The sequence below is a fragment of the Carcharhinus amblyrhynchos genome, chromosome 1 (genome assembly GCF_965287045.1).
Source record: "Carcharhinus amblyrhynchos chromosome 1, sCarAmb.v2.hapA, whole genome shotgun sequence".
NCBI lineage: Eukaryota > Metazoa > Chordata > Chondrichthyes > Carcharhiniformes > Carcharhinidae > Carcharhinus > Carcharhinus amblyrhynchos.
Window position 1 is genome coordinate 6,154,479 of NC_137324.1, and position 21,165 is coordinate 6,175,643.

General features: G+C 50.0%; 1 protein-coding gene across 3 annotated transcripts in view; it reads left to right on the forward strand.

Annotated features, from left to right (window-relative positions):
* Positions 1–21,165, forward strand: part of loxl3a (lysyl oxidase-like 3a) — a 54,253-nt gene that overhangs the window by 20,254 nt on the left and 12,834 nt on the right. The window contains exons 4-8 of one of the 3 annotated variants that reach the window (XM_080191116.1): positions 5,155–5,325; positions 6,068–6,223; positions 9,051–9,216; positions 15,126–15,369; positions 17,439–17,554. In XM_080191116.1, the coding sequence (XP_080047242.1) occupies positions 5,155–5,325; positions 6,068–6,223; positions 9,051–9,216; positions 15,126–15,369; positions 17,439–17,554 (853 nt within the window). Of the gene's footprint in view, positions 1–5,154; positions 5,330–6,067; positions 6,224–9,050; positions 9,217–15,125; positions 15,370–17,438; positions 17,555–21,165 lie in introns of those variants that run through there. The other 2 variants (XM_080190934.1, XM_080191024.1) reach the window with 2 other exon arrangements.

The window sequence follows — 21,165 nt, forward strand, 5'->3', positions numbered from 1 at the left end:
CTGTCCTGGGAGTGTTTGATGGGGACAGTGTAGAGGGAGCTTTACTCTGTATCTAACCCCGTGCTGTACCTGTCCTGGGAGTGTTTGATGGGGGACAGTGTAGAGGGAACTTTACTCTGTATCTAACCCCAAGCTGTACCTGTCCTGGGAGTGTTTGTTTGGGGCAGTGTAGATTGAGTGTGATATAGCATTTGCTAGCTACAAGAGGTTAAAGGGTGCGATGTGACTCTGTTTTATGCATGAGCTCCATTGTGTTGTGATTCTGGTGATGGTGAAATATTTGCTGTTGTCTAATGAACTAATAATTACTGTTAGTAACTCAACAGAATCCAATGTTCTTGGACAAGAAGCAGGTTTACAATCGAAATTGTGTGTCCTGCTACATTGATATACACGCTTTGTTATGGTGCGTACTCTGAGGTGTATACACCCGGTTACGGTGCGTACTCTGAGGTGTACATACCGGGTTACGGTGCGTACTCTGAGGTGTATACACCGGGTTACGGTGCGTACTCTGAGGTGTATACACCCGGTTACGGTGTGTACTCTGAGGTGTATACACTGGGTTACAGTGCGTACTCTGAGGTGTACACACCGGGTTACGGTGCGTACTCTGAGGTGTATACACCGGGTTACGGTGCGTACTCTGAGGTGTATACACCGGGTTACGGTGCGTACTCTGAGGTGTACACACTGGGTTACGGTGCGTACTCTGAGGTGTACACACTGGGTTACGGTGCGTACTCTGAGGTGTATACACTGGGTTACGGTGCGTACTCTGAGGTGTACACACTCGGTTATAGTGTATATTCTCTGGTTCTCTGCCTGGAGCTTTGCCTCGCTGTAGCCCAGTGATCACTAACTGCTGCAAAAGGCCCTGATGGGGCTGGTTACATTAGTAGCCTCAGGTAATGTCTTTTCTCGCTGGTCTGTTGAGTGAGGGGGTGGGGGGGAGGGTTGGTTGGGGTTGGGTGAGAGGGATTAGAAATATAGAACGTAGAAGCAGGAGGAGGCCATTCTGGCCTTTGAGCTTGCTCCGTAGAGAATTCCAAAGATTTATCATCCTCTCAGTGAAGAAATTCCTCCTCATCTCACTGTGAGACAGTGTCCCTGGTTTAGATCCTCTATCCAGGAGAAACATCCTTTCTGTATCTACCCTGTTCCACACTGTAAGAATTTTCTAAGTTTCAATGTGATCACCTCTCATTGTCCTGAACTTGAGAAAAAAACAGACCCAGTTTCCTCACTCTCTCCTCGTTGGACACCCCCACCATCCCAGGAATCAGCCTGGTGAACCTTCACTGCACATTTATCCACATTATACTGTATCCGCCACACCCAGCCTGTCCAAATCAGACTGAAACATCTCTGTATCCTCCTCACAGCTCACCCTCTAAACTCAACTTTGTATCATCTGCAAATCTGGAGATAATACATTTAGTTCTCTCTTCCAAATCATTAATAAATGTTGTGTAGCTGGGGTCCCAGCACTGATCCCTCCAGTACCCTATTACTCACTGCCTACCACTCGGAAAAAGACCTGCTTATTCCTACTCTTTGTTTCCTGTGTGCCGACCAGTTTTCTGTCCATCTCGACACACTCTCCCCAATCCCATGTGCTTCACTTTTACACTTAGATAGGGTTTAAGAGTTTGGATTGTTTGACCTCTTTGCGATGTGTGCAGTGACAGAGGCCGATGGGGGGATCAGATGAATGAAACTTCAGTCATTCTGTGTTTTCCCGAGTCTGGATTAGGGGCTGCAGGAGGGTAAACAGCTCAATCTCCTGGTTAGAGTTCATAATTCCTGCCTCTTCCAGTCTATTCCCACAGAGGGACATCCCACTCACCAGATTTCCCCTCCATGGGGGAGGGTCTCACTAACTGGATTCCTTCTTGGGACCATTTATCCCGGAGAATTCCGAACAATGAGGCCTGTCTGGGATAGAACAGTGAGGACAGGGTGAGGGTATATACCAGCTGTGTGAGGCCAGCGAGAGAGGGTTCTCCCTCACAAATCAGCAGGAAAACAAACAGGACAGCAGCACGTGGAGTAATGGCAACACGGCTCATTCATACTATAGTAACAGTCAACACACAACCATTCTAATGAGGGAGCTTTTACACAAAGAACGGAATAAACAGCCAGTGACACACCTGAGAAAATAATCCCAAATCTGTTACCCTCTAATACTCAACCCCAGTGTCTGTTACTCTATTACTCACTACCACTGTCTATTGCCCTCTATTACTCACTCCCAGTGTCTGTTACTCTCTGTTACTCACTCCCAGTGTCTATTACCCTCTATTACTCACACCCAGTGTCTGTTACCCTCTAATACTCAATCCCAGTGTCTGTTACACACCCTCAGTGTCTGTTACTCTCTGTTACTCACTCCCAGTGTCTATTACTCACTCCCAGTGTCTGTTACCCTCTGTTACTCACTCACACTGTCTATTACTCTCTGTTCTCACTCCTAGTGTCTGTTACCCTTTGTTACTCAATCCCAGTATCTGTTACTCTCTGTTACTCGTTCCCAGTCTCTATTACTCTCTTACTCACTCCCACTGTCTATTACCCTTTGTTACTCAATCCCAGTGTCTGTTACTCTGATATTCACTTTCATTGTCTGTTACTCTCTGTTACTCACTTTCAGTGTCTATTACCCTCGTTACTCATTCCCAGTGTCTATTATTCTCTGTTACTCACTCCCAGTGGCTGTTACTCTCTGTTATTCACTTTCAGTCTCTATTATCCTCTACTATTCACTCCCAGTATCTGTTACCCTCTGTTCCTCATTCCCAGGTTGTGTTACTGACCCCTCTAATCCTCCTGTTATCCAGTTGTGGAGCCCTTACTGCTGTTACTCTGTGTGGAGGCTGTTGTTTTTTTCCCTCCTGGTTGTACATTTTTTTGGGGTTTAATTGCTCTAACACTGCAGTAATATTGTGTATTAATATTAAAAGGTGATCACTTTTACAATACAGTATCTGAGTGTGATACTGGGTATCTGCAGAGCTTACTCACTGCTTGTTTGTGTATAATACGTACAGTGCCTTCACCCTGTACACCACACTGCTCTTCCCCACTCCCTAACACACTGCCAGTGACCCCTGGCCTCTGTGACCCACCTACAATGGTCACTGTGTGTGGGCAGTATCTCAGCTCTCAGGGTGGGCAGCTGCGTTGCTGCTGACAGGAGGCTTACCCAGACCCCGTCCTTATCCCTGCCAATGGGACTGCGGCACTGAGGCCAGTTTTATTGTCTCCTCTTGCTGCCCCAGATGTTTCTCGGAGGTGAGAGAATCTCTTTAGTATCTTGCCTCCATCGAGTCAGTGACTTGTGTTGGTTAACTGTGCAACACACAAACAGACCGTTCGGCCCATTTGTTCCTTACTAGTGTTTCTGCTCCACACGAGCCTCCTCCCAACACCCCCCTTACCCCACCCCATCCACATACCCTTCAGTCCCTTTATAAGACCATAAGACATAAAAGCAGAATTGGCCCATCGAGTCTGCTCTGTCAATCAATCGTGGCTGATATTTTTCTCATCCCCATTCTCCTGCCCTTTCCCCATAACTCCTGACCCCCTTATTAATCAGGAACCTACCTATCTCTGTCTTAAAGACACTCAGTGACCTACCTGGCCCTCCACAGCCTCCTGTGGCAAAGAGTTCCTCAGATTCACCACTCTCTGGCTGAAGAAATTCCTCCTCATCCTTTCTCCCTTGTGTGTTTATCCTGCTTCCCTGTGAATATTGGACAAGTAATCCAGAGACCCAGGCTAATGCTCTGGGGACCCGGGTTCAAATCCCACCACAGCAGGTGGTGGAATTTGAACTCAATAAAAAATATCTGGAATTAAGAATCTACTGATGAGCATTAAACCATTGTCGGAAAAACCCATCTGGTTCACTAATCTCCTTTAGGGGAGGAAATCTGCCGTCCTTACCCCGGTCTGGCCTACATGTGACTCCAGAGCCACAGCAATGTGGTTGACTCTCAGCTGCCCTCCAAGGGCAACTAGGGATGGGCAATAAATGCTGGTCCCAGCCAGCGACCATGTCCCAGGAATGAATAAAAGCAATATCAACTCTTCACTACTCTCCTTGGGCAGTGAGCTTCTTCATCCCCCCGCAGTCTGGAAACTGGATTTATCAATGACTCTCCTATCTCGATGGTCCTTGATTCTGGGCCCTCCCACCAATGGGAGCATTTTAGAACATAGAACATTACAGCGCAGTACAGGCCCTTCGGCCCTCAATGTTGCGCCGACCAGTGGAACCAATCTAATGACCCTCTAACCTAAACTATTCCAATGTTATCCATATGCCTATCCACTGACCATCTGAACGGCCCTTAAAGTTGGCGAGTCCACAACTGCTGCAGGCAGGGCATTCCACAACCTTACTACCCTCTCAGCCTGTAACCTATCAAATATTTCAGATTATTAGAAGTCTCCCTCAGGTTACACCCCCACCTTCCCTCCTGTCACTTCTCTTTTCCAACTTCTTCAATATTTCTCAAGAACATAGAAACCAGAAGCAGGAGGAGGCCACTCGGCCCTCCGAGCCTGCCCTGCCATTCACTTTGACCATGGCTGATCATCAAATTCAATATCCTGATTCCCACCCCCACACATCCCCTGATCCCTTTAGCCCTGAGACCGATATCTAATTCCTTATAGAAATCAGACAAGGTTTTGGCCTCAACTACTTTCTGGTGGGAGCAAATTCCACACATTCACCACCCTCTGGGTGAAGAAATTTCTCCTCACCTCCGTTTTAACAGGTTTACCCCCTTATCCTCAAACTATGCCCCCTAATTCTGGGCTCCCCCCACCATGGGGAACATTCTTTCTGAATCCACCCTGTCTAACCCTGTTAGAATTTTATAAGTTTCGATGAAATCCCCTCTCACTCTTCTGAACTCCAGTGAATATAATCTTGATAGATAGGCCCAGTCATTTGGATATCATTCTTGTCAATGTTCTTAAGTAAACCTTCTCCATTGCCCCTGTCTCCTTTATGAATGTCTGAAGTGTGCAGCGGGCTCTATTATACACAACACTGAGTCTGCCTTGGCGATACTGTGCCCTGTGAGCCTGCCTCCGGCCTGCAGCTTAACCTCTTAATCCACCTAACACTCACAGATCCGGATCAGCGGGGGACGGACGCGTTTTGAGGGAAGAGTGGAGGTTCTGACGACGCTGGCGAATGGAACTCGGCACTGGGGCCTGATCTGCGGAGACAGCTGGGGGACTCTGGAGGCCATGGTGGTTTGTCGGCAGCTGGGTATCGGATACGCCAACCATGGTGTCCAAGTATGTACGTCTGGAAGGTCCCGCTCACACCCCACACACCCCATACAGTTCTTGGTTCACGGAGCTCTCCACCTCCGTTCTGTTATAGATCCAGGCTTCACGGACAGGGTTTGGCCGACCTTTTAAACCACTGGGACAGGGTCAGAGGTCAAACACTCAGTGGAGTGGCTGGGGAAGAAACAAAGAGAAAGAGAGAGGGAGGAGGGAGAGATGGAGGATGGAGTGGGGGGGGGGAAGGAGAAAGATCGAGGTGAGAGGAAGGAGTGAAAGAGAGGGAAAGGAGAAAGAAAGAGAGGGCAGAGTGAGGGGGAGGGAAAGGACAGAGAGGAGGGAGTGAGGAGAAGGAGAGAGATAGAGGGATAGAGGAGAGTGTGAAGAGGATGAAAGGAGAGAGAAAGAGGAGGTAAAGGAGAGGGGAAGGGATAGGAATGAGTGAGTGGAGTGAGAGTTTAGGACATACTGAGTGGGGGGGGAGAGAGGGATGGGAGAGGGGGAGGGAGCTTGAGAGATAGAGAAGGCAAATCTGAGCAAGTGTGAGCAGGAACTGATGAGAGGGACTGAGGAGAAAGTGAGAGGGAGTGAGAGAGAGGGTGAGGCACTGAGTGGATGGGATGAGAAAGAAGAGAGGGTGAGAGATGGATAGAAGGAGAATGAGACTGAGAGAGAGAGAGCGAGAGAAAGGGGAGGGTGCCAGGGTGGGGCAGGGCTCTGCGCGCTGACAAATGGTGAGAATTTTCCACAGATCCGGATTGTCGGTGGGAGAACATCCTACGAGGGTCGTGTGGAAATTCTGCACGGCAATAAGTGGGGGATAATATGCAGTGACAGGTGGAGCACGATGGAAGCGATGGTGGTGTGTCGGCAGCTGGGTCTGGGCTATTCCCTACACGCAGTCACGGTACGTACAACCTGGGAAAGACTGAGCAGGGACGGCCTGAATGTACGAGGGAGATAGGACAGGGAGCTTCCTTATCCCTCAAACCCCGAGACTGCTGGAAACAGTGGCTGAGTGTCACATACTCGATGGATAAGAGTATTTGAAAAATCTGATTAACTGGGTGATAATAGTGAATCCTTGTCAGCAATACGGGTGGCACAGTAGCACAGTGGGTTAGCACTGCTGCTTCACAGCTCCAGGGTCCTGGGTTCGATTCCCGGCTCGGGTCACTGTCTGTGTGGAGTTTGCACATTCTCCACGTGTCTGTGTGGGTTTCATAAGAACATAAGAAATAGGAGCAGGAGTAGGCCATCTGGCCCTTCGAGCCTGCCCCGCCATTCAATAAGATCATGGCTGATCTGTCGTGGCTCAGTTCCACTTTCCCGCCCTCTCCCCATAACCCTTAATCCCCTCTCTTATCAAAAACCCATCAACCCGCTTCTTAAAAATATTTAGCGAGGCAGCCTCCACCACTTCAACGGGCAGAGAATTCCAGATATTCACCACCCTTTGAGTGAAGAAGTTCCTCCTCAACTCCGTTCTAAACCGCCCCCCCCTTTATCTTGAGGCTGTGCCCCCGAGTCCTACTGTCTTTTTTGAGCGGGAAGAGTCTCTCCACCTCTATCCTATCCATCCCATTCATCATCTTATACGTCTCAGTGAGATCTCCCCTCATTCTTCTAAACTCTAACGAGTACAAGCCTAGTTTATTCAGCCTCTCCTCATAGCTCAACCCCCTCAACTCCGGTATCAGCCTAGTAAACCTCCTCTGCACTCCCTCCAAGGCCAAAATATCCTTGCGCAGGTGCGGCGCCCAAAACTGCACACAGTACTCCAGCTGCGGCCTCACCAATGCCCTATACAGCTGCAGCAAGACCTCCCTACTTTTATATTCAATCCCCCTCGCTATGAAGGACAGTATCCCATTCGCCTTCCTGACCACCTGCTGCACCTGCAGGCTGGGTTTTTGCGACTCATGCACAAGGACCCCGAGGTCCCTCTGCACCGTCACCTGCTGCAGTTTTTCGCCACGTAAGTAATAGTCCTTCCTACCATTCTTCCTACCAAAGTGGACCACCTCACACTTGCCAACATTAAATTCCATTTGCCATTTCCTGGCCCATTCGCCCAGCCTATCTAGATCCTTCTGCAGACTCTCCACACCCTCCTCCGGGTGCTCCGGTTTCCTCCCACAGTCCCAAAGATGTGTGGGTTAGGTTGATTGGCCATGCTAAGAAATTGCCCCTTAGCGTCTAGGGGTGGGTAGGTTAGAGGGATTAGTGGGTATAATATGTAGGGATATGGGGATAGGGCCTGGGTGGGATTGTGTTCGGTGCAGACTCGATGGGCCAAAGGGCCTCTTTCTGCACTGTCGGGTTCTGTGGTTCTAATAGCAGGGGGGTGGGAGGGGACAGACCTTACAGGTTTGGTTGGGGGCTGATCAGACCTACTAGACGCAGTTACCCTGGTTTACTGAGCTGAAATTCTGGACTCCAACTCTCTGTCAGGCCCTGCGTCCCGGACAATGATGGAGGGTGGGAATGTTACCACAGGCTGGTTCCAGCCTAGGAAGCAGGGCGAAGCAACCATACCCCACGGGGATGAGACCAGGCTCCAGTCTCTGGGCAGTGTGGTCACTGATGAAGGGGCGGTGCTCTGAAAGCTCGTGCTATCAAATAAACCTGTTTGACCTTAACCTGGCGTTGTGAGACTGCTTATTGTGCTTAACCCAGTCCAACCCTGGCATCTCACCGTGTGGTCAGTGTCAGGCCTCCCTCAGCAGGAGATCCTGGCAAGGCCTGTCCCAAGTTACCCACACTCACCTGGAGTGGGTTTGGAGATACATGTATCACAGACTGGGTGAGGACAGTGAGGATATCACTGAACCAAGTTCATATCCTGGTTCAAATCCACAAGTAATCCACTCTCTGCCCTGGTGGGATTTGAACTTACAATCTCTGGGTCAGCACTGAGCTATGGGAGGGGTCCTCTTCCCCATTTTTCCTCTTTCAGTCTCTCTTTCTCCTTTTCCACCACTCTCACTCCTGTCTATTTCTTTCCTACCCTTTCCTTTCTCCTCTATCTCTCTCCTTTCCCTCTTCTTCACTCCTTCCTCCGGGTTCAATGTCTGCACCGAGCTATCAGGTATCTGTAATGGGCACAAGTGGTCACTCCTCTATCTCTCTCCTTTCCTTCCCCCTTTCACTCCCTCCCCTATCTCTCTCTCTCCTGTCCTTCCCCCCTCACTCCCTCCCCATCTCTCTCTTCTTTCCTTCCCCCTCTCACTCCCTCCTCTCTCTCTCTCATTTCCCTCTCTCACTCTCTTCTCTCTCTCTCTCCTTTCCTTCCCCCCTCACTCCCTCTATCTCTCTGCCTCCCTCTCTCTCACTCCCTCTTTCTCTCTTTCCCTCCCATCTCTCTCTCACACCGGGGAATGCCCAGTGTGGCATTACACCTGAGAAATATTAGTCCATGTCATGGTCCTACCTTTGGTTTCCAGGCAGCACATTGCAAACACGTGTGTGGGGGGCTGGGGGGGGATGTGGGGGGTGGATGTGTCAGTCCACTCTGGAGAGTGGGGTGGGGGGGTGGTCTCCCATAGCGATTGGCCGCATCTACAGAGGGCCACATCGCAGTGTTTGGGTGATAGAATCATGGTGGGTAGTGACTGGCGGACTGTACCTGGACCTGCTGCTGAATGGACTCAGTTACCTTCTCAGGTTGTCTGTTGGAAACCAGCTGATGAATGTCAGCACCCTTAACCTCTGACCCCCCTGTTGTTCCCAAGGAAACCTGGTACTGGGATGCCGACACCGGTGCCAAGGAGATGGTCCTGAGCGGAGTGAAGTGTACCGGGAATGAGATGATGCTGAGCCAGTGTCAGAACCACGGAGACAATGTGAAATGCAAGAAAACTGGGACACGATTTGCCGCTGGAGTCATATGTTCCGAGAGTAAGGACTTCTCCGTGTCTCAGAGTGGAGTAGTTCACCCTCGCTTTCAAATCCCTCAGCACTCCTCCCTACCTCAGTAACCTCCCTCAGCTCCACAAACCCTCCCTATCTCAGTAACCTCCCTCAGCCCCACAAACCCTCCCTATCTCAGTAACCTCCTCCCCACAAACCCTCCCTATCTCAGTAACCTCCCTCAGCCCCACAAACCCTCCCTATCTCAGTAACCTCCTCCCCACAAACCCTCCCTATCTCAGTAACCTCCTCCCCACAAACCCTCCCTATCTCAGTAACCTCCTCCCCACAAACCCTCCCTATCTCAGTAACCTCCCTCAGCCCCACAAACCCTCCCTATCTCAGTAACCTCCCCCCCCACAAACCCTCCCTATCTCAGTAACTTCCCTCAGCCCCACAAACCCTCCCTATCTCAGTAACCTCCCTCAGCCCCACAAACCCTCCCTATCTCAGTAACCTCCCTCAGCCCCACAAACCCTCCCTATCTCAGTAACCTCCCTCAGCCCCACAAACCCTCCCTATCTCAGTAACCTCCCCCCCCACAAACCCTCCCTATCTCAGTAACCTCCCTCAGCCTCACAAACCCTCCTTATCTCAGTAACCTCCTCCATCCCCACAAACCCTCCCTATCTCAGTAACCTCCCTCAGACCCACAAACCCTCCCTATCTCAGTAACCTCCCTCAGCCCCACAAACCCTCCCTATCTCAGTAACCTCCCTCAGCCCCACAAACCCTCCCTATCTCAGTAACCTCCCTCAGCCCCACAAACCCTCCCTATCTCAGTAACCTCCTCCCCACAAACCCTCCCTATCTCAGTAACCTCCCTCAGCCCCACAAACCCTCCCTATCTCAGTAACCTCCCTCAGCCCCACAAACCCTCCCTATCTCAGTAACCTCCCTCAGCCCCACAAACCCTCCCTATCTCAGTAACCTCCCTCAGCCCCACAAACCCTCCCTATCTCAGTAACCTCCCTCAGCCTCACAAACCCTCCCTATCTCAGTAACCTCCCTCAGCCTCACAAACCCTCCTTATCTCAGTAACCTCCCTCAGCCCCACAAACCCTCCCTATCTCAGTAACCTCCTCCAGCCCCACAAACCCTCCCTATCTCAGTAACCTCCCCAGCCTCACAAACACTCTTGGATATCTGCATTCCTCTAATTCTAGTCTATTGAACGTTGCTGATTTAAATCTCTGTGCCTCTGGTGGCCGTGCCTTCAGCTGCCTGGGTCCATGCTCTGGAATTCCCTCCTCACACCTCCCTGCCCCCCTCTCTCTCTCTTTCGATATTTCCTAATCTCTCTGATCAAGCTTTTCGTCATCTGACCTAATACCTGCTTATGCATCTTATTGAGTCATAAAGAATTACAGCATGGAAACAGGCCCTTCGGCCCAACTTGTCCATGCCGTCTAGCTTTTACTATTAAGCTAGTTCCAATTGCCCACATTTGGTCCATATCCCTCTATACCCATCGTACCCATGTAACTGTCTAAACGCTTTTTAAAAGACAAAATTGTACCCACCTCTACTACTGCCTCTGGCAGCTTGTCCAGACACTCACCACCCTCTGCGTGAAAAAATTGCCCCTCTGGACCTTTTGTACCCCTCCCCTCTCACCTTAAACCTCTGCCCTCTAGTTTTAGGCTCCCCTACCTTTGGGAAAAGATATTGACTATCTAGTTGATCTGTGCCCCTCATTATTTTATAGACCTCTATAAGATCACCCCTCAGCCTTCTACCGTTCAGAGAGAAAAGTCCCAGTCTATCCAGCCTCTCCTTATAACCCAAACCATCAAGTCCCGGTAACATCCTAGTAAATCTTTTCTCAGTGTCAGGTTTAGTTGTTGGTCACTCCGACCCAGAGTCAGTGATTCCCCTTGGACAATCTTAGCTCCTCATCAGATTCCTGAAACGTCTCTTCCTGTCTGCTGTCTTGTCAGCCCCGTTATAAACTCTTCCCGCTGAATCCTCTTTGTCCTCTTTTTGTGGGTTCTTTTTCTGCCCTCTCTGTTCAGGGAACCCTGGTCACCTTCCAACAAGCTCCAGCAATGTGACCAACCCTGTCCTTGCTCCAACAGTCAGTTGGTAATTATCTGCTCTGATCATCGGTGGCACGCCTGTGGTCGTGTTGGCTTCCTCTGGGTGATGCCCATGATATGAACTCTCGTGCTGGTTCCCAGCCGTGAGGCCTCTCTAGCTGTGAGTTCCATTGAGACTGCGATGTTCAGAAGTGTTCTTAAGCTAGAGGGGCGCTCAGAGAGCAAGAGCTACTGGATTGCCTCAACTTTAGAGGTGGCATGGTGACACAGTGGTTAGCACAGCTGTCTCACAGTGCCAGGGACCCGGGGCAGCACGGTGACACAGTCATTAGCACTGCTGTCTCACAGCGCCAGGGACCCAGGGCAGCACGGTGACACAGTCATTAGCACTGCTGTCTCACAGTGCCAGGGACCCGGGGCAGCATGGTGACACAGTGATTCATACTGCTGTCTCACAGTGCCAGGGACCCGGGGCAGCATGGTGACACAGTGATTAGCACTGCTGTCTCACAGTGCCAGGGACCCGGGGCAGCACGGTGACACAGTGATTAGCACTGCTGTCTCACAGTGCCAGGGACCCGGGGCAGCATGGTGACACAGTGATTAGCACTGCTGTCTCACAGTGCCAGGGACCCAGGGCAGCACGGTGACACAGTCATTAGCACTGCTGTCTCACAGTGCCAGGGACCCAGGACAGCACGGTGACACAGTGATTAGCACTGCTGTCTCACAGTGCCAGGGACCCGGGGCAGCACGGCGACACAGTGATTAGCACTGCTGTCTCACAGTGCCAGGGACCCGGGGCAGCACGGTGACACAGTGATTAGCACTGCTGTCTCACAGTGCCAGGGACCCGGGGCAGCACGGTGACACAGTGATTAGCACTGCTGTCTCACAGTGCCAGGGACCCGGGGCAGCACGGTGACACAGTGATTAGCACTGCTGTCTCACAGTGCCAGGGACCCGGGGCAGCACGGTGACACAGTGATTAGCACTGCTGTCTCACAGTGCCAGGGACCCGGGGCAGCACGGTGACACAGGGATTAGCACTGCTGCCTCACAGTGCCAGGGACCTGGGGTGGCACAGTGGTTAGCACTGCTGTCTCACAGTGCCAGGGACCTGGGGCAGCACGGTAACACAGTGATTAGCACTGCTGCCTCACAGTGCCAGGGACCTGGGGCAGCACGGTGACACAGTGATTAGCACTGCTGTCTCACAGTGCCTAGCACTGCTGTCTCACAGTGCCAGGGACCTGGGGTGGCGCAGTGGTTAGCACTGCTGCCTCACAGTGCCAGGGACCTGGGGTGGCGCAGTGATTAGCACTGCTGCCTCACAGTGCCAGGGACCTGGGGTGGCGCAGAGATTAGCACTGCTGCCTCACAGTGCCAGGGACCTGGGGTGGCACAGTGATTAGCACTGCTGCCTCACAGTGCCAGGGACCTGGGGTGGCACAGTGGGTTAGCACTGCTGTCTCACAGTGCCAGGGACCTCGGGTGGCACAGTGATTAGCACTGCTGCCTCACAGTGCCAGGGACCCGGGATGGCACAGTGGGTTAGCACTGCTGCCTCACAGTGCCAGGGACCCGGGATGGCACAGTGGGTTAGCACTGCTGCCTCACAGTGCCAGGATCCCAGTTCAATTTCTGGCCTTGGGTCACTGTCTGTGTGGAGTTTGCACGTTCTCCCTGTGTCTGCGTGGGTTTCCTCTGGGTGCTCCGGTTTCTCCCGCAGTCTGAAAGACGTGCTGGTTCGGTCCATTGGCCGTGCTGAATTCTCCCTCAGTGTACCCGAACAGACGCCGAGTGCAGCAACTAGGGGATTTTCACAGACACTTCATTGCAGCGTTAATGTAAGCTTACACTAATAAATAAGCGTTAAAAAAACCTTTTGCTTAACCCACAAACAAAGGCCTAGTGGAATTATCACTAGATTATTAATCCAGAAACTCAGCTAACGTTCTGGGGACCCGGGTTCGAATCCCGCCATGGCAGATGGTGGAATCTGAATTCAATTTAAAATATCTGGAATTGAGAATCTGCTGGTGACCATGAAACCATTGTCGGAAAATCCATCTGGATCAATAATGTCCTTTAGGGAAGGAAATTTGCCGTCCTTACCCGGTCTGACCTACATGTGACTCCAGAGCCTCAGCAATGTGGTTGATGCTTAACTGCCCTCCAAGGGCAACTAGGGATGGGCAATAAACGCTGGCCCAGCCAGTGACACCCATGTCCCATGAATGAATATAAAAAACCTGGATTTCTGAGATTTAAACACCCCCGATGGTGATTACTGGCTAGGCTCGGTTCTCCTCACGTTAACTTCCATCCATCCTTCCCCCACCAGGTTCTTGGACTCTACTGACTGGGGTTTACTTCCTTTCTCGCCTGCAGAAAATTTTTTTTAATTACTGACTCGTCTTGTCACATTGAAAAAGACCCATTTCATCCTGCTCTCCGTTTCCCTTCTGTTACCCGATTCTCAATCCTTGCCAACATAGTATCCCCAATCCCATATGCTTAGCCTTTACACACTAACATCTTCTGTGGCCTTAGCACAGCTTTCTGAAATTCTAAATACATCACATCCACTGGTTCTCCTTGGTCAACTCTAATGGTTACATTCTCAAAGAATTCCAATAGATTCATCAAGCATGATTTCCCTTGTGTAAACCCTTGCTGATGTTGATTATCCCACTGCCTCCTGAATGCCGAGTTATGAAGTTCTTGATAATGGACTCCAGTAACTTCCCCAGTACTGACGTTAGACTCACTGCTCTATAGTTCCCTGTTTTCTCTCTACCTCCCTTTTTGAATAACCGTTTACATTAACTACCCTCCAATCTGTAAGAACTATTCCAGAGTCCAAAGAATTTTGGAAAATGACCACCAATGGATCTACTATTTCCAGAGCCACTTCCTTAAGTTACTCTGGGATGAAGATTATCAGAACCTGGAGATTTATCCACCTTCAATCCCATCAATTTCCCCAAATCCATTTCTCTACAATGCTGATTTCCTTCAGCTCCTCAATAAAACATGTTTTTCTCAGAGCTTCTGGTATATTATTCATGTCATGGGGAGAAGGTGGGAAAATGGAACTGATCCACTTCAGATCAGCCATGATCTTACTGAATGGCGGGGCAGGCTCGAAGGGCTAGATGGCCTACTCCTGCTCCTATTTCTTATGTTCTTATGTCTTCCTTTGTGAAGACTGAAGCAAAGTACAAATTTAGTTACTTGGCCATTTCTTTATTCCCTGTTATGAATTTTCCCGTTTCTGACTGGAAAAGGGGTTTACATTCGTTTTTGTTAACCTTTCTCTCTTTATGTATCTATAGAAACTTTTACCATCAGTTTTTATGTTCCCTGCTAGCTTACTTTCATACTCCATTTTCCCCTTCTTAATCAATCTCTTGATTAAATGTGGTATCACTGCCACTCTGTCCCAGTGTTCCAATACAATCTGTCGTTGCTGCTCTGGCCCAGTGTTCCAGTGTGGTCTGTCACTGTGCTCTGGGCTAGTGTAATCTGTCACTGCTGCTCTGGCCCAGTGTTCCAGTATGATCAGTCATTGCTGCTCTGGCCCAGTGTTCCAGTGTGATCTGTCATTGCTGCTCTGGCCCAGTGTTCCAGTATGGTCTGTCACTATGCTCTGGGTTAGTGTGATCTGTCACTGCTGCTCTGGCCCAGTGTGATCTGTCACTGGTGCTCTGGCCCAGTGTGATCTGTCACTGCTGCTCTGGCCCAGTGTTCCAGTGTGATCTGTCACTGCTGCTCTGGCCCAGTGTGATCTGTCACTGCTGCTCTGGCCCAGTGTTCCAACTTTTGACTGTTTTGTGCCGTGTGTCTCCACAGCCTCCTCTGACCTGATTTTGGACGCGCGCCTTGTACAGCAGACTGCGTACATTGAGGACAGGCCCCTGCACATGCTGTACTGTGCTGCCGAGGAGGACTGCCTGTCCAGCTCCGCCAGGAACGCCAACTGGCCCTACGGACACCGCCGGCTGCTCCGCTTCTCGTCCGAAATTCACAACATCGGCCGGGCAGACTTCAGACCCAAAGCCGGACGGCACTCCTGGGTTTGGCATGAGTGTCACGGGTAAGAGCGGGGAGGCATTGCCAGATTGGGGTTAACTCTGTGGGCAGAGACACTCGACAGGATCCAAGAATATTAAAGGCCAGTGAGAGCGAGCAAGATCTGTGGAAATAAACAGGGGGGCTCGTGTGGCGAGGGGCACCGGACAGAGTCAGCTCCCCGAGTCAGGGGGAATGGTTCAGACAATTACATTGATAAACACTAGGGACAAGGGAATAGAGGGGAGACTGAACACATTGACGAAGGAAGAGCAGTGGACGTGGTTTACATGGACTTCAGCAAGGCGTTTGATAAGGTCCCCCATGCAAGACTTCTTGAGAAGATGAGAGGGCATGGGATCCAAGGGCCTTTGGCCTTGTGGATCCAGAACTGGCTTGCCTGCAGAAGGCAGAGAGTGGTTGTGGATGGGTCTTTTTCTGAATGGAGGTCAGTCACCAGTGGAGTGCCCCAGGGATCTGTTCTGGGACCCTTGCTGTTTGTCATTTTCATAAATGACCTGGATGAGGAAGTGGAGGGATGGGTTAGTAAGTTCGCCGACGATACGAAGGTTGGTGGTGTTGTGGATGGTCTGGAAGGATGTCAGAAGTTGCAGCGTGACATAGATAGGATGCAGGACTGGGCGGAGAAGTGGCAGATGGACTTCAACGCGGATAAATGTGTAGTGGTCCATTTTGGCAGGACCAATGGGACGAAGGAATACAATATCAAGGGTAGGAGTCTGAGCAGTGTTGAGGACTTGCAGTCTTGGGGTCCGGGTCCATAGGACTCTTAAATCGGCCTCGCAGGTGGAGGATGTGGTCAAGAAGGCGTATGGTGTACTGGCCTTCATTAATCGAGGGATTGAGTTTAGGAGTCGGGAGGTAATGCTGCAACTTTATAAGACCCTTGTCAGGCCTCATTTGGAGTACTGTGCGCAGTTCTGGTCACCTCACTACAGGAAGGACGTGGAAGCTATTGAGAGGGTGCAGAGGAGATTTACACGGATGTTGCCTGGATTGGGAGGCATGCCTTATGAGGATAGGTTGAGGGAGCTAGGTCTTCTCCCTGGAGAGACGAAGGTTGAGAGGTGACCTGATAGAGGTTTATAAAATGTTGAGAGGTATAGATAGGGTGGATTCTCAGAGGCTATTTCCCAGGGCTGAAATGGTCGCTATGAGAGGACACAGGTTTAAGGTGCTGGGGGGCAGGTACAGAGGAGATGTCAGGGGAAAGTTTTTCACTCAGAGGGTGGTGAGTGAATGGAATCGGCTGCCGTCGGTGGTGGTAGAGGCGAGCTCGCTGGGGTCTTTTAAAAGACTTATGGATGAGTATATGGGATTTAATGGGATTGGGAGTTACAGATAGTTCTATGGCTTGGTAGGTATAGATGTGATCGGTGCAACTTGTGGGCCGAAGGGCCTGTTTGTGCTGTAGTGTTCTATGTTCTAACCCTGTGCTGTACCTGTCCTGGGAGTGTTTGATGGGGGACGGTGTAGAGGGAGCTGTACTCTGTATCTAACCCCGTGCTGTATCTGTCCTGGGAGTGTTTGATGGGGACAGTGTAGAGGGAGCTTTACTCTGTATCTAACCCTGTGCTGTACCTGTCCTGGGAGTGTTTGATGGGGACAGTGTGTAGAGATCTTTACTCTGTATCTAACCCCATGCTGTTCCTGTCCTGGGAGTGTTTGATGGGAGACAGTGTAGAGGGAGCTTTACTCTGTATCTAACCCCGTGCTGTACCTGTCCTGGGAGTGTTTGATGGGGACAGTGTAGAGGGAGCTTTACTCTGTATCTAACCCTGTGCTGTACCTGTCCTGGGAGTGTTTGATGGGGTACAGTGTAGAGGGAGCTTTACTCTGTATCTAACCCCGTGCTGTGCCTGTCCTGGGAGTGTTTGATGGGGACAGTGTAGAGGGAGCTTTACTCTGTATCTAACCCCGTGCTGTACCTGTCCTGGGAGTGTGTGATGGGTGCGTCTGGGTGGATTGGGATTTGAGGCTGGGTGTGTTGGGATTTGAGGTTGGGATTCGAGTTTGGGTGTGTTGGGATTATGAGTGTATCCTGAGCCACTCTTTCTCTCTCTCTTCCCGCAGACACTATCATAGCATGGACATCTTCACTCATTATGATATCCTGACATTGAACGGCAGCAAGGTGGCAGAGGGACACAAGGCCAGTTTCTGTCTAGAGGACAGCGATTGTGAAGACAGTGAGTGACATTCTCTCCCTGGCAGCTCTGGTTACAGTGTTGGGCACTGACTGATGATGCCAGCAGGCCTGTGTTGCTGTAACACTGCTGGTGTTCAGGAAGCTGACCCGTAGAGGAGGTTTACCAGGATGCTCCCTGGTATGGAAGGCCTGGGTTATGCGGAAAGATTGGGTAAATTGGGGCTGTTTTCCCTTGAAAGACGGAGACTGAGGGGAGATCTAATAGAGGTATATAAGATTATGAAGGGTATAGATAGAGTAAACAGTGGTAAGCTTTATCCTAGGTTGGAAACACACAGTACGAGGGGCCATGGGCTTAGGGTGAGGGGGGAAAGGTATAACACAGATATTGGAGGGAGGTTTTTCACACAGAGGGTAGTGGGGGTATGGAATGCTCTGCCAAGCAAGGTGGTGGAGGCAGGCACACTGGAGTTGTTTAAGAGTAACTTAGACAGGCACATGAGCAGACTAGGGATGGAGGGATATAGGAGATTGTTTCAAATAAGGTTCAGGAGCCTTGGGACGTCCCTGGTAATCAAGTGATTCCTATGGACCTTCCAACATATTTTCTGGCTCACTTGTTTTACTTTTGAGCTTCTGGGGATTCCCTTGAATGTTTGCATAAGATGTGCATGTTATCGATGTTTTTCTCTTTTAACTCACAGGTTTTAAGTCGGTCTGCCTTGTTGTCCTATGAGGGGCACACACGTGATGGGTCGTACTAGGGCTGCTCTTGGATGTTTGAGAATAGCCTAGTGCTTCATGTCGTTAGTGTGTACGCTTAAACTGGACCAGATACTGGTCTATCACTGTTTGCTGTGCAGATACATGGATTTGGGCCGGTGTCTGTGGGAGTTTGCGCATTCTCCCCGTGCTTGCGTGGGTTTTCTCCGGGTGCTCCGGTTTCCTCCCGCACCCCAAAGATGTGCTATTAGGCTGACTGGTGTAACAAATTGTCCCTAAATTAGTTTTCCCTCAATCTGGAATGCCATAAGCATAAATAAGGGTCATGGGTGGAGGGGGGACTGGTAATGTTAAAATGGTGGCACGGGCTCGTTGGGCCGAAGGGCCTGTTTCCTGTGCTGTGTTGTTCTTTGTTCTTTGTATCCATGGGAACCAGCCTTTCTTGCAGCAACGCTAATCCTGGCCTAGCATCCACCAGTCACACAATTCAAAATCTCCATAAACCTGTCGGAGTGAGCGAGGGGTGGTCCCTGATAGATATTGCACAGATCTTCTCAAATCCACCCGGGAAACTCTGCATGCTGGTCAGGAACATACCCCTCACAACTGCCCCTCCCTCACCCCTCCCCATAGACCCCTGACTGCAGGAACTGAACTTGGAGTGGCACCAGGACACAGCAAGATTAACTCAGGGACTTTGCACCGGTATCAACAGGAGCTGGTAGGACTAACACTGGGAATCAGCTGGACTAACACTGGGAGTCAGCTGAACTAGCACTGGGAAATGGCAGGTTTAACATTGGGGGTTTCAGATTGAAGACTGGGAGATTTCATGTCTAACACTGGAGATTTCAGGTTTATCACTGGGGAGATTTCATGTTTAACACTGGAGATTTCAGGTTTATCACTGGGGAGATTTCAGGTTTATCACTGGGGAGATTTCAGATTTAACACTGGGGAGATTTTAGGTTTAGCACCGGGGAGATTTCAGGTTTAACACCGGGGAGATTTCAGATTTAACACTGGGGAGATTTCAGGTTTAGCACCGGGGAGATTTCAGGTTTAGCACCGGGGAGATTTCAGGTTTAGCACCGGGGAGATTTCAGATTTAGCATGGGGAGATTTCAGGTTTAGCACTAGGGAGATTTCAGGTTTAGCATGGGGAGATTTCAGATTTAGCATTGGGGAGATTTCAGGTTTAGCACTGGGGAGATTTCAGGTTTAGCACTGGGGAGATTTCAGGTTTAGCACCGGGGAGATTTCAGATTTAGCACTGGGGAGATTTCAGGTTTAGCACTGGGGAGATTTCAGGTTTAGCACTAGGGAGATTTCAGGTTTAACCCTGGGAGATTTCAGGTTTAGCACTGGGAGATTCCTCATACACACCGCCATCACAAACTCTATGCCTGCCATTTAATCTTCTCCCACTGTCCCCTCTCCCCAATCATGAAAATATTTACTTTGCTGTGTGAAGCCCCTCTATATTGTCTTATCCTCAAGGATGTTTGAAAGGGGCTGCGGATATTGGTCCCTTTCCGATGTCTGGTAAAAGCTGTGAGTCTCCACTGATAGCAGCGTTTGAGGAATGTGTGACAGTATTTCTATCAGAGACTGTAACATTGCCTGATTTTGGATTCTGGACTCGAAGAGTGTGTCTAAAAACCAGGTCCAGCACGCAGGTCTGGGTTGGACTTGTAACCACTTCTTCATTGAGCACTGAAAACACTTGTCCTCAAGCAGCTTGTTCTGCCTGTCCACTGGGGCTCAGTGTTTGATGGAGGTTGGGAGAATATTGAAAAAAGGAGCTGATTTGGGCCTTTTGCCCTTCAATTCAGAAAGGCTTTCGCTCTCATTCCACTTTACTGTCCACCTATCCCTTAGAGTCACTAAATCTATTCAACAACTTGAGTATTCACAGCTGGAGCATGTCAAAGATTCATAACCTGCTGACTGAAGAAAGTTCTCCTCATCTCATATAGGAGGCACGGTTAGTAAGTTTGCAGATGACCAAGATTGGTGGTATAATGGACAATGAAGAAGGTTATCTCCACTTGCAATGGGATCTTGATCAATTGGGTCAGTGGGCTGACGAATGGCAGATGGAGTTTAATTTAGATAAATATGAGGTGATGCATTTTGGTAGATTGAACCAGAGCAGGACTTACTCAGTTAATGGTAGGGAATTATATAAATATAAAATAATGAGGGGCACAGATCAGCTCGATAGTCAATATCTTTTCCCAAAGGTAGGGGAGTCTAAAGCTAGAGGGCATAGGTTTAAGGTGAGGGGGGAGAGATAAAAAAGTGTCCAAAGGGGTAATTTTTTCACACAGAACAAAGAACAAAGAACAAAAACAGCCCGGGAAACAGGCCCTTCAGCCCAACGAGCCCACGCCGCCATTTTAACATTACCAGTCCCCCCTCCACCCATGACCCTTGTCTGTTGTTTTATGGCATTCCACATTGAGGGAAACTAATTTATGGACAATTTATTACCTCCAATCAGCCTAATAGCACATCTTTGGGGTGTGGGAGGAAACTGGAGCACCCAGAGAAAACCCACGCAAGCACGGGGAGAATGCGCAAACTCCCACAGACACCGGCCCAAATCCATGTGTCTGCACAGCAATCAGTGATAGTCACTGAGCTGTCGTGTTGCCCGGTATCTGGTCCAGTTTAAGCGTCCACTAACAACGTGAAGCAGTAGGCTATTCTCAAACATCCAAGAGCAGCCCTAGTACGACCCATCGCGTGTATGCCCCTCGTTGGACAACAAGGCGGACCGACTTAAAACCTGTGAATTAAAAGAGAAAAACATTAGTATCATACCACATCCTTTTACATTACCGGGGACGTCCCAATGCTAATGAGCCTTATTTAAAACAATCACCTATATCCTCTCATCTCCAACCCACTCATGTGCCTGTC